Below are 12,548 nucleotides of genomic sequence, written 5' to 3'. Positions count from 1 at the left end.
GCAAAGAGAACATACTCATGAAGCTGCCTTATACTGAATCAGACCATTGTTCTATCAAAGTCAGTATTTTCTACTCAGACTGGCAGTGGCTCTCCAGGGTCTCAGGCTGAGGTCTTTCACATCACCTACTGCCTGGTACTTCCAATTGGAGATGCCGGGGATTGAACCTGGGCCCTTCTGCATGCCAAAGCAGCTGCTCTACCACTGAGCCACAGCCCCTCCTGCTGCTGAAAGCTGGCTCCTCTGATGGCCACTTTAGCAAGCGAAACACCCCTTTACACTCCTGGAAAGTTTCCTCCGCACTGTGCCGTATTCATGCCTTGATCGAGCAGGCCCTGGAAGGGCGGGCCGTTTGGAGGTGGCCAGCGCTCAGATATCCGTCAAATATTTCCGGGCGATAAATCTGTACAGAAAATCCCTTCCTAATGCCAGGCAGCAGCTGTGACGGGCGCTGACAGCCCTTTGCCATTTGATGGATTGGACAGCCCTCACGCCAGGAGAAACCCGATGCCACTGTTTTCCTAGAGACCGCTCTCGTCAATACAAGAACCGTGGGCTTGGGAGGTGGGGGGGGGGGGTATAGCATACCTTTCCCATCCAAGCCCAGGCATTAGGGGACAGCACCAATTTGGACGCCACTTATGCCATGCGCCGAAGAGTCAATCTCTGGGCAAGCCTGAGATGTCGTTCTTTGCTGAAGTCTGAAGCATGGGTGACTCAAAGTTTCCTTCAGCAGCAGGTGCTCCGGGCAACCCCCCTCCCCCAAGCAGTTACACATGAGAGAATCCCCCTTGAAGGAATCTCAAAGGAGTTCACCTGTTGCAGTGAAAATGGACAGGCGTCTTGCGGCACGTTCCTGGCGAGTTTTTATTCCAGCATGAAACCCACACAAGCTGATGCCAGAATGAAACTTTGAAGGCTTAAGAACATAAGAAAGGCCATGCTGGATCAGACCCAGGCCCATCAAGTCCAGCAGTTTGTTCACACAGTGGCCAACCAGGTGCCTCTAGGAAGCCCACAAACAAGACGACTCCAGCAGCATTTTCCTGCCTGTGCTCCACAGCACCTAATATAACAGGCCTGCTCCTCTGATCCTGGAGAGAATAGGTATGCATCATGACTTGTATCCATTTTGACTAGTAGCCATGGATAGCCCTCTCCTCCATGAACATGTCCCCTCTCCTCTTAAAGCCTTCCAAGTTGGCAGCCCACAGCACCTAATACCGTGTTTCCCCGAAAATAAGACACTGTCTTATATTTATTTTTCCTCAAGAAGACACACTATGGCTTATTTTCAGGGGATGTCTTATTAAGTATGGTACAACAATCTACATTTATTCAAAGATAGTTAAGTCGTCTTCTTAACTAAACCTGCTCGATGGGAAACGAAATCCTGCTACAGCTTATTTTATGGGTATGTCTTGTTTTGGGGGAAACGGTATAACAGGCCTGTACCTCTGATCCTGGAGAGAATAGGTACGCATCATGACTAGTATCCATTTTTACTATTAGCCATGGATAGCCCTCTCCTCCACGAACATGTCCACTCCCCCAATTCAAGCCTTCCAAGTTGGTGGCCATCACCACATCCTGGTGCTATGGAACACAGGCAGGTTATGCTGCTGCAGCCGTCTTGCTTGTGGGCGTCCTAGAGGCACCTGGTGGGCCACTGTATGAACAGACTGCTGGAATTGATGGGCCTTGGTCTGATCCAGCAGGGCTTTTCTTATGGAGGAGAGGGCTATCTATTGCTACTGGTCAAAATGGATACTAGTCATGATGCATAGCTATTCTCTCCAGGATCAGAGGAGCAGGCCTGTTATATTAGGTGTTGTGGAATGCAGGCAGGGCAATGCTGCTGCAGTCGTCTTGGTTGTGGGCTTCCTAGAGGCACCTGTTTGGCCACTGTGTGAACAGACTGCTGGGCTTGATGGGCCTTGGTCTGATCCAGCAGGGCTTTTCTTCTGTTCTTGTGTAAGCTGGCAACCCTGCGCCACAGGTGACAGGCCAAGTAGAGACGTACAAGTTAGTGTTCTGTTTGAACAGTGGTACTAGTAGGGTTGGTCTGCTTTCATTTGTGTGGAATGTCAAAGTGGCAGGGAAGAGCTTTCAAGGGGTAAACCCATCAAAAGTTAGTAGGGCAGAGCCGGGGCTCTGTTAGTGTGGTTGTGCAAAAGTTGGTGGCTGTTCGGTGATGCTTCGGTCATCAGACCAACTGCACAGTTGGTTGGAAAAGATAAGGCTATATTCGGAACGAGAGCATTTCCTTTCCTCGGCCGGCCCTCCCAGCACTTTCCGCTTTTCTAGCCACAGAGGTTAGGGCATGGAAGGGTGTGGCCTGCTGGCTCCATCCTCAACCACGGATGATCCTTGGACAGAGGTTTGCAAAAATGTTTCCCTTCAGAAACCTTTTTTTCTGCATTAATTTGTGTGTGTGTAAGGTGCAGCACACACACAAATTAATGCAGAAACAAAGTTTTCTGAAGGGTGTGTGTAAGGTGCAGCAAGGAGCCCCGTGGCGCAGAGTGTTAAGCTGCAGTACTGCAGTCAAAAGCTCTGCTCACGACCTGAGTTCGATCCCGACGGAAGTTGGTTTCAGGTAGCCGGCTCCAGGTTGACTCAGCCTTCCATCCTTCCGAGGTCGGTAAAATGAGGACCCAGCTTGCTGGGGGTAAAGGGAAGACGACTGGGGAAGGCACTGGCAAACCACCCCACAAACAAAGTCTGCCTTGGAAATGTCAGGATGTGACATCACCCCATGGGTCAGGAATGACCCGGTGCTTGCACAGGGGACCTTTACCTTTTTTTAAGGTGCAGCAAGGTGCGTCACTATGGAGGTCATTTTATGGTAATTTTTTTCCTCCTGGTTCTCAATTTCTTGAGGGCAATGACTGGTGGGTTAGTAGGGTTGCCAGCCTCCGGGTGGTAAAGCAAAACAAGTTAGCCTGCTGTAATGAATTACACAACAATGTCAAACATATTCGCAAAGGAGAACGCTTATGTTCCACTCAACATAGAAACTAGACAAGGAGCAGTTCGTGTTGAATCCTGACGAAGATTCCATCGAAACGGGAGAATATCTGGATCCCTGTCGGAGAAGGGTTCACTGGAATCACGTTGCTTACCGTGATGCATCCATTTATGGATTCATTGAACCATGGATAAAAGTCCTCGGGGAGATCATACTACATGGGATATGTTTTGCTCTCAAAAACACTACAAGACTCCGGTTTGGACTCTATTCTAATTATTATTTCCTTGTGGACATTTTTCTGCACTTGTTGGTTTTTTGATTGTAATTATTGTGATTTTTGGATATTCAGTGTTCATATAGTTGTCTAGATCACACAATACAAGATTTTGATACTCACTTTGCGAATATGTTTGACATTGTTGTGTAATTCTATGTACTGCTGTATCTTTGGTTATTAACCTCCAGGTGGTGGCAGGAGATCTCCTGCTAATACAACTGATTTTCAGCCGATAGAGATCAGTTCACCAGGAGAAAATGGCTGCCTCTGCAACTGGACTCTATGGCATTGAAGTCCCTCCCCTCCCCAAACCCCACCCTCCTCAGGCTCCACCCCAAAAATCTCCCGCTGGCAGCGAAGAGGGACCTGGCAACCCTATGGGCTGGGCTGAGCAATAATGACTGCCCCACAGCCACAAATTCCCCTTCCCTGCGTTTCAATAAAAGGGCTCTTGGCTGCTGAATTTATAACAGCACACAAGGCATGTTTTCCCCGGATCCTAGGTCCTCCAGTGCAACCAGTCCTTTAAAATGTTCACCTACTGCCCTACTCTGGTCTTAATTTGGATGGCCCAGGCTAGCCTTAGGGTTGCCAGGTCCCTCTTCGCAACTGGCGGGAGGTTTTTGGGGCGGAGCCTGGGCAGGATGGGGTTTGGGGAGGGGAGGGACTTCAAGGCCATAGAGTCCAATTGCCAAAGCGGCCATTGTCTCCAGGGGAACTGATCTCTATCGGCTGCCAGTTGTAATGGCAGGAGATCTCCAGCTAGTACCTGGAGGTTGGAAACCCTACTCGAGCAGGACATCCCAAGTCCAAGGGACGCGAGTCTGAGGAACACAATACTAAATGCCAGGTCTAAAGGAAATAAGTCTGAGGACTAACACTAAGGGTCACACATGGCTATGGGCCAAGTCAATGGGAATAGAAAGGCTAAATAAGGAGGAACTTACTAGAGGTCAGGCTATATCTAGGGTTGCCAAATTTGGCTTGGGAAATTCTTGGGAGGGTGGAGTTTGGAGGGGAAGGTACTCAGCAGGGATGCCATGCCGTAGGGACCACCCTCTGAAGCTGCCATTTTTCTCCAGGGGGATTGATCTCTGTAGTCTGGAGATCAGTCGAGATTCTGGGAGATCTCCAGGCCGCACCTGGAGGTTCAATACAATATACAACAGTAGGCTCAAGTTATATCAAACAATATCAAATGTATTCAAAACAACAAGCCACAAACAAGGACTATTATTCAATGGTGCTGAATAATAATTGTGTGCTATATACAATATTTACAAAAAAATAGTCACCACCAGATAAGTCCATCAAGCTATCCAGCTTATAGGTACTAGTAATGTCCGTAGACTCAAAGTTGAGCACCCGGCTTCTTCTGTTTCTTGAAATTCCCTTAAAAGGGTAATGCTAGTACCTATAAGCTGGATAGCTTGATGGACTTATCTGGTGGTGACTATTTTTTGTAAATATTGTATATAATTCACAATTATTGTTCAGCACCGTTGTTTGTTTGCATCGTCCTTGTTTGTGGCTTGTTGTTTTGAATACATTTGATATTGTTTGATATAAATTGAGCCGACTGTTGTATACTGTATTGAACTATTTCAGCACAACTAGGAGTAATATTGTTTGGGTCGCACCTGGAGGTTGGCAACCCTAGCTACCTCACTCTAGGCTTCTTAGCAGAGTCCATTTCGGAATCAGTTCTTTATTATTACAGTCCATGACCAGTCGGTGTATAAAGGAAACATTAATGACAGAAGAAAGAAAAATTATGTACAAATGATCTTGATAAACACAGGATAGTCCTAATAGATACCAGCTAAAACTACACATATCTGTCAGAAATTTAACACTTTGACATACTCCTGGGCAAATACTAGAGATTAAGTAATTTTAGGAACTAAAATCCCTGCCACTCTTCAGGATTAAAGGCCCTTCTGAATTTTTCTGTTATTACAGGCCTGGGTGCAAAACCAGACAACCAATCGTGCCGTTGGTTGGTTCTTGTTTGACAGAAGATACTCAAGTCTAATTTTGTTAGATCCCATTTCAGAATCGCCGCATCTCCTAAATTTCCACCATTTCATCTCAACCCTTTGCTTTTACCTCTTTTCCTAGTTCTGCCCCTCTAGTCCTTAAGCCAGGGGTGGGGAACCTTTTTTCCGCCAAGGGCCATTTGGATATTTATAACATCATTCACGGGCCATACAAAAGTATCAACTGAAAAATTAGCTGACCAAGCCCCAAGCAGGCAGCTGCCCCAGATGACCCCCCGCCCCCGGCCGCACGGGCAAGCAGGCAGGCATCCAACCAGTGGCGCACTCGCCCACCTGGTGGCACAGGGTGGTCTGTTGCGCCTGCCGGGGGTAGCCGTCCAGCCACACGCTGGAGTGGCTCCTGCTCCGATTGGTCGGGCCGGATTCTACGGCCGGCTCCTACTACCTCCGCCTGCAGGGATGAAATGAGGACACACTGGCTAAGAACTCCCCCCCCACGTGCATTCTGACCCTGCCCCCTTTAACCCCTCCATTGTCACCACTTCCACCCCCAGCCCTCTTGCAGTACAGAGGGAATATGTTTCTCCATGGCCCGGGTGGGAAAGGGTTAACACAGTTTCTTGGGTGGTCCTAGCAGCTTCATAGCTAAGGACTCTTCTGCAAGGGGGAAAGAAGGTTCCTTTTCTTGGCAGAACAAACTCACATCCGCCTTGAATAGAGGCTAATCCTGTCGGCGAGAGGGGGTGGATCACCAGACTTAGATCCTTCTGAGCTAGAGATCTGCCAGGACCCACGAAGGGCCAGACCAAATGATTCCGCGGGCCTTAAACGGCCCCCGGGCCTGACGTTCCCCACCCCTGCCTTAAGCCAATGGGAAAGCAAAAGGCATGTCATAGCAGATATGGCTGGAGGTTCCATAGATAGAAGGAAGGGGGGGCAGATAAATAGGATTGCCAGGTGATGAAGGGGGACCTGGCAACCCTAGGTGGCGGCCATCTTGTGGTTGTGCCCACCACCCTGTGTCAGATTCCAAAGGTGCCTGCAGACTCGAAAAGTCTGGAGACCCCTGCACTATATAGGGTTGCCAACCTCCAGGCACTAGCTGGAGATCTGCTATTACAACTGATCTCCAGGGGATAATCAGCTCCCCTGGAGAAAATGGCCGCTTGGTCAATTGGACTCCATGGCATTGAAGTCCCTCCCGTTCCCAAACCCCACCCTCCTCAGGCTCCGCTCCAAAAACCCGCCACCGGTAGCGAAGATGGAAGTGGCAACCCTAGCACTATACCCTGTTGCCACATGAATCTTTAGGGTGCAAATCAGCTCGTAGCAGGGTTTCTTCCTAAAATGTGAATGAACGAATCGTCTCTGTTTTTACTGATCTTATACCTTCGCTTTTACAAGCATTCTGTAATTTTGCTGTACAATACCATTGAGCTTAGACGTCTGATGTATTAATATGTGATCAGTCATTTGACCGTATTAATAAAACTGGAGTTGACTTGAATCATCTCAAGTGCATCAGCCAGAGGTGTCAGCCTTCCCCCCCCCCCAAGATACGTACATCTGCGGCCTTCTTCTCCGCCACTTCGAGCTTCTCCTGCGCGTCTTTGAGGGCCTCGGAATATTTGTCCAGTTCATCTTCTGTCCCCTTCAGTTTTTTCTGCATGGACACCAGTTCATCCTCTAGCTACAGAGTGGACAAGAGAGAGAGAAAGAGGGTCACTGCATGGACACAGCATAGGAAACCTGTTCACTTTCTTGCCATATGCTCCTCCGATGAGGGTTGCCAACCTCCAGGTGGTGGCTGGAGATCTCCTGCTATTACAACTGATCTCCAGCCGATAGAAATGAAGTCCACCTGGAGAAAATGGCCGCTTTGGCAATTGGACTCTATGGCATTGAAGTCCCTAAAGGTAAAGGTCCCCTGAGCAAGCACCGGGTCATTCCTGACCCATGGGGTGACGTCACATCCCAACGTTTACTAGGCAGACTTTGTTTTACGTGGTGGTTTGCCAGTGCCTTTGCCAGTCATCTTCCCTTTACCCCCAGCAAGCTGGGTACTCATTTTACTGACCTCAGAAGGATGGAAGTCTGACTCAACCTTGAGCCGGTTACCTGAAACCGACTTCCGTTGGGATCGAACTCAGGTCGTGAGCAGAGCTTGGACTGCAGTACTGCAGCTTACCACTCTGTGCCACGGGGCTCCTTATTGAAGTCCCTCCCCTTCCCAAACTCCACCCTCCTCAGGCTCCGCCCCAAAAACCTCCCGCCAGTGGCGAAGGGGGACCTGGCAACCCTACCTCAGATGCATCCCAATATTTAAATCCTCCCTTATTATCATACACATTTCAAAGGGCGTTGCCAGCAAGAAGCTGTTGAGTTGGAATTCACAGGAAGATTTCACACTCTCAGACCGGGACTCAATAGGGACTGGAATGGTTACTTCACTAGAGAAAAGGATTGTTCTTCCCTACAGGTTCATATGTACACTATTTCCTATTCACCCCAATTTGTTAATTCAGCAGTCAGGACAGGTCCACACCCACTCTGAGTGGATTGACTGGATCTCGCTTACATTTGTGCTCCGCATTGTAAAGTCACACACCTTATCTTGGGAAACGCCTGACGTGTCTTTGTAATAACAACCCCCATCTTGTTCTGTTTGTAGGCTTGGGTATATTTATCTCTGCCAACGGACCGCCAACACTTCATGTATCTCATGAAGCAGGCTCTGGCTTGTAAAAGTGAATGGCATAATAAATAGTCTTGAACGGGGCTCCCCAACGTGGTGCCACATTTCCTGGCACCCGCTAAATGTCTTTAGAAAGTGGGTGGAGCTAGTTGGGGCTCCTGCCCAGCAGGTAGGGTTGCCAGGCCCCTCTTCACTACCAGCAGGAGGTTTTTGGGGTGGAGCCTGAGGAGGGCGGGGTTTGGGGAGGGACTTCAATGCCATAGAGTCCAATGGCCAAAGCAGCCGTTTTCTCCAGGTGAATTGATTTCTATCGGCTGGAGATCAGTTGTAACAGCAGGAGATCTCCAGCTGCTACCTGGAAGTTACAACAACAATCAGCACGCAGGCTCCAATAAGAAATAATTACTCTGTTACAAGGAATATTCCCAACAATAATTGTAATCTCCTCCAAACCTCTGTCCCCTAATTTAACCCTCAGTTCTGAGGGAGATTTCATTAGAAAAATAGAGCATTTGCAAATTCCCTCTAGTGCAGTCTTTGCATCCCTAGACGTATCAGCACTCTATATGAATATCCCGCTCGATGGTGCAAGAGAGATTACAGTGATTCAGTTATTCAAAGGGCATATGTGAAAGCTAATCTTAAGAGCAGGGAATCTCTGTTTCGGTCGGACAGTGTTACTAGTAACACGTCCTCTAGGATTTATGCTTCCTTGGATTTCACACATCTTACCAACGATTTGAAAAAAATCATCAACAGGCACTGGCACATATTACATGATGTGCCAGGATGCCAACAACCTCCTCTATTTGGGCTTAAGAAAACTACTTCCCTGAGGGATTCCTTGGTAAACACGTATCAGGCGGAGATGCCACAGGAAGTGAACATCCGCAGACATTTTAAGTGTGGCTCTTGCTCGTTTTGTCCCTTTAGCCTTCCGGTGAGGGAAATTAGTTCATCAGCGTTTAAATTCAAATATCAACTGAATCATTTTAGCAATTGTTCTACACGCAATGAGTGTACGCAATTTCTTGCCCCTGCTCTCTTCTCTATATTGGCTCCACAACCAGACAATTAAAGCTACGTATTGGTGAACATAGGGCGTGCTTATGCGCAAAGAATCTGGAAGCACTGCTCACCACACATTTTCTCCAGAAAGGACATTCTGAAAATGATATACGATTCGTTGCTCTGTGGAAATATAAACCTAAACCATTTCAACATCAAGACATTCAAAAAAATTTACATAGACAAGAAATGAAACTAATTTTTCTTTTCAAAACACTGACCCCTGCTGGCTTAAACAACAATTTTGATTTAACATGCTTTTTGTAAATGCTTCAGGTTTCTTTAAGAGCCATCCACGCCAGAAAATGTAACTCAGCTGGAGAGGTATGTGTTTTTCAATTTAATAGGTCCTCTTTGTTAGGACCATATACTTGATTACCTCACAGTAGGCTAGAGGAACCTCCTGGTCAAAGAACCCTTTTGGGTCTGATAATAGGACGAATGGTAAGATACAATCAATAGAAATATTTTTTATGACAATTCATGTGTGTACTTAGGCTTTAGTTGCTACGTGTATGCATTTGTAATATTATTTTACAGAGGGAATTTGCCCTGGAGACTTCATACAACTGAAGAAGCAACGTATATGTGAAACGAATACCAACCTAGAGGTATCGTCTTGCCACCTTGTTTTCAGTAACAATTGGATTGTCACAACCTCCATTGTACTTTCGGGTGAAGTAACCACATCCACGTTTTGAGAACCGCAAGGAACCTGGACTTTGCATTAGTGTTCCTTTATGCTTTGGACTGCTTTGTACCCCTCAGTGGGGAATTAATCAGGGTTGGTTACCTGCTTTATTTTTGAAATAGTGTTGTTAACTTGTTTCATTTTGGAGGAGATTACAATTATTGTTGGGAATATTCCTTGTAACAGAGTAATTATTTCTTATTGGAGCCTGCGTGCTGATTGTTGTTGTAACTAAGTTGATTTCAGCATAGGTATGTTTGTTAGTACAGATTGCTACCTGGAAGTTGGCAACCCAACCAGCAGGGCTTCTGATGGGCCATTAGAGATATGAAGGGTTGCGCCGATTAAAATAACACTGATTGGATGGCCCAGTGTTGGTTTTATTCTCTCCCCCATAGGGTTGCCCTCACTGGCAGTCTTTAAGCAGCGGCTGGATGAAAACTTGTCAGGGATGCTCTAGGCCAGTGGTGGCGAACCTAGAGGGGGCATGCAGAGCCCTCTCTGTGGGCACGCGAGCCGTCACCCCAGCACATCTAGAGAGTTACAAATCCATGGCAAAACCTCCCATGCGTTTTGGCCATTTGGTCCCTCCCCTCGCCCGCCGGCCATGCTAAGACCCTGCGGGATCCGCTTGGGCCTGCCTCCCACCTTCCTTTCCGCCCTGCTTCCCAGAGCCTCCCTATGGGCCTCCAAGCAGCTGAGCAGCAGCAGCAGGGGGCGGCAAAGCCAGGGGGCTGCTGCCGCCACTGCTGCTAGCTGCCCTGGCCGGCACGCAGTATGAGAAGTACAGCTTCTGCTGCTTCCCGGCGGCCGAGCTGCTGCCGCTGCAGCACGCCTATGCTTATGCGCTGGAGCAGTACGAGGGCAAGGGCTGGAAGGAGAGCATCTGTGCTCTGGAGGCCAGCCTGCGCTTCCACCACCTGCTGTGCAACAGCGAGGCGCACTGGTGCCAGGAGTGCGCTGGCAGCGGTGAGGCAGCCGGGGGAGCCCTGGCTCGGGGAGCCGGCCTTTGGAGAGCTGGGCCCTGGCGCCGCGCCGGACGAGGGGCTGGCTGAGCTGGAGCTCCTCAGACGCGTCTTGTGGCGTGCTTCCTGCCTGCGGCGCTGCAAGCGCAGCCTGCCCGTCTTCCAGCTCCGCTATCCGCCGGCCGAGACTCTGCGCAACTTCCAGCGATGCACCCCTTACCTGTACCTGCACTACGCACTCTATAAAGTGAGGGGCACGCCCCCCCCCCGGAGATGGTCCGGCCGCGCAATCCTGTGCAGAGTGACTCCGCTAGCATGGGATGAAGTGGGGATGTGAATGGATAAGTTGTTTTTTCTAAACTAAAACCTCACTATTCAGGTTAAATTGCCATGTTGGCACTTTGCGATAAATAAGTGGGTTTTGGGTTGCAGTTTGGGCACTCGGTCTCTAAAAGGTTTGCCATCACTGCTCTAGGCTGATCCTGCATTGAGCAGGGGGTTGGACTAGATGGCCTGTATGGCCCCTTCCAACTCTATGATTCTATCTGATTGGGTTACCAGCTCTGGGTTGGGAAATTCCTGGAGATTTGGGGGGGGGCGGAGTCTAAGGAGGGCAGGGTTTGAGGGGCGGGCGGGCCCTGGGGTATAATCCCATAGAATCCATCCCCCAAAGCAGCCATTTTTTCCAAGGGAATTGATCTCTGTCGTTTGGAGATCAGCTGTAATTCTAGGAGATCTCTAGGCTGGAGGTTAACAATTAGAGTTGCCAGATCCCTCTTCGCCACCAGCGGGAGGTTTTTGGGGTGGAGCCTGAGGAGGGCAGGGTTTGGGGAGGGGACGGACTTTAATGCCATTGAGTCCAATTGCCAAAAAGACTACTTTCTCCAGGGGAACTGATCTCTATTGGCTGAGATCCATTGTAATAGCAGGAGATCTCCATCTAGTACTTGGAGGTTGGCAACCCTATAGGGACCTGGCAACCCTAGTTGCCAGTTCCAGGTTGAGAAATACCTGGAGATTTTGGAGGTGGAGCCTTGGGAGGGCAGGGTTTCGGGCGGGGATAGAGTTGCCTATGTGAAGAGGGACCTGGCAGCTCTAGGAGGGGAGGGACTTCAATGGGGTATAATGGCATAGAGTCCACCTTCCAAAGCAGCCATTTCCTCCAGTGGAACTGATCTCTTGCCTGGAGATCAGTTGTAATAGCGGGAGATCTCCAGCTACCACTTGGAGGTTGGCAACCCTACCGTTGATTGAGTTAACTCTGCAAGATAAACTCCAGCTTCTGGTGAGCTTGCAGCGTCTCTTCTTCACCTTAAAAAGGCACTTTGAGGCCCAAGTCGAAATGGAGACAAAGAGTCCTAATATTTAAAGCCCTGCTACCCTTCCCTTCCTACCCTTCCGACGTTAATAGCTTTAAACAGGAATTAACGTCTCACTGCCTTTGGGCCAAACTGGCTGTAATCTGGAAAGGCCTGGGACATTCCTTTCCACAGTCTCACCCGGACATTTACAAGCTCGGTCCTTTGTGTTTTTATCTCACTTTTCCTTTGTACAACCGCATCTGGGTCCAGAGGGCCGCAACATGTTTGGACATCCACTCCGCCTGATAAAAGCAGTCGCTTCAGCAACTTGGGGGGTTAGTAATGGGGCCGTTTGTTCATGTTGAAACAACATCAAAGGCTGAGGAGGGTCCATTGGCCTAGATAAGGGGTCCCTAACTTCATGCCGGCGGGCACACTTTTTCTGGCACCCACCAAGTGTTTTTAGGACTCGAGCAGGGCCAGGCAGGGTATTTGCCCAGCAAGGCTTCTGATTGACTATTAGAGATTTAATTGGCCGTGCAGATTTTTTACAATGTTGCTTTGGCAGCAGCTGGCA

At 48.8% G+C, this 12,548-nt stretch overlaps 1 protein-coding gene across 7 annotated transcripts in view; it reads right to left on the bottom strand.

Moving 5' to 3' along the window:
• The window catches only part of TPM3 (tropomyosin 3), a 90,648-nt gene that overhangs the window by 70,840 nt on the left and 7,260 nt on the right, over positions 1 to 12,548 (bottom strand). For all 7 annotated transcript variants that reach the window (XM_056853237.1, XM_056853238.1, XM_056853242.1 and 4 more), the window contains exon 2: positions 6,816 to 6,941. In XM_056853237.1, the coding sequence (XP_056709215.1) occupies positions 6,816 to 6,941 (126 nt within the window). The remainder of the gene's footprint in view (positions 1 to 6,815; positions 6,942 to 12,548) is intronic.

The sequence above is a fragment of the Euleptes europaea genome, chromosome 7, assembly GCF_029931775.1.
Source record: "Euleptes europaea isolate rEulEur1 chromosome 7, rEulEur1.hap1, whole genome shotgun sequence".
In the NCBI taxonomy this organism is placed as follows: Eukaryota; Metazoa; Chordata; class Lepidosauria; order Squamata; family Sphaerodactylidae; genus Euleptes; species Euleptes europaea.
The sequence above is the reverse complement of the archived record's forward strand: the minus strand, read 5'-3'. Positions and strand labels throughout refer to the sequence as shown.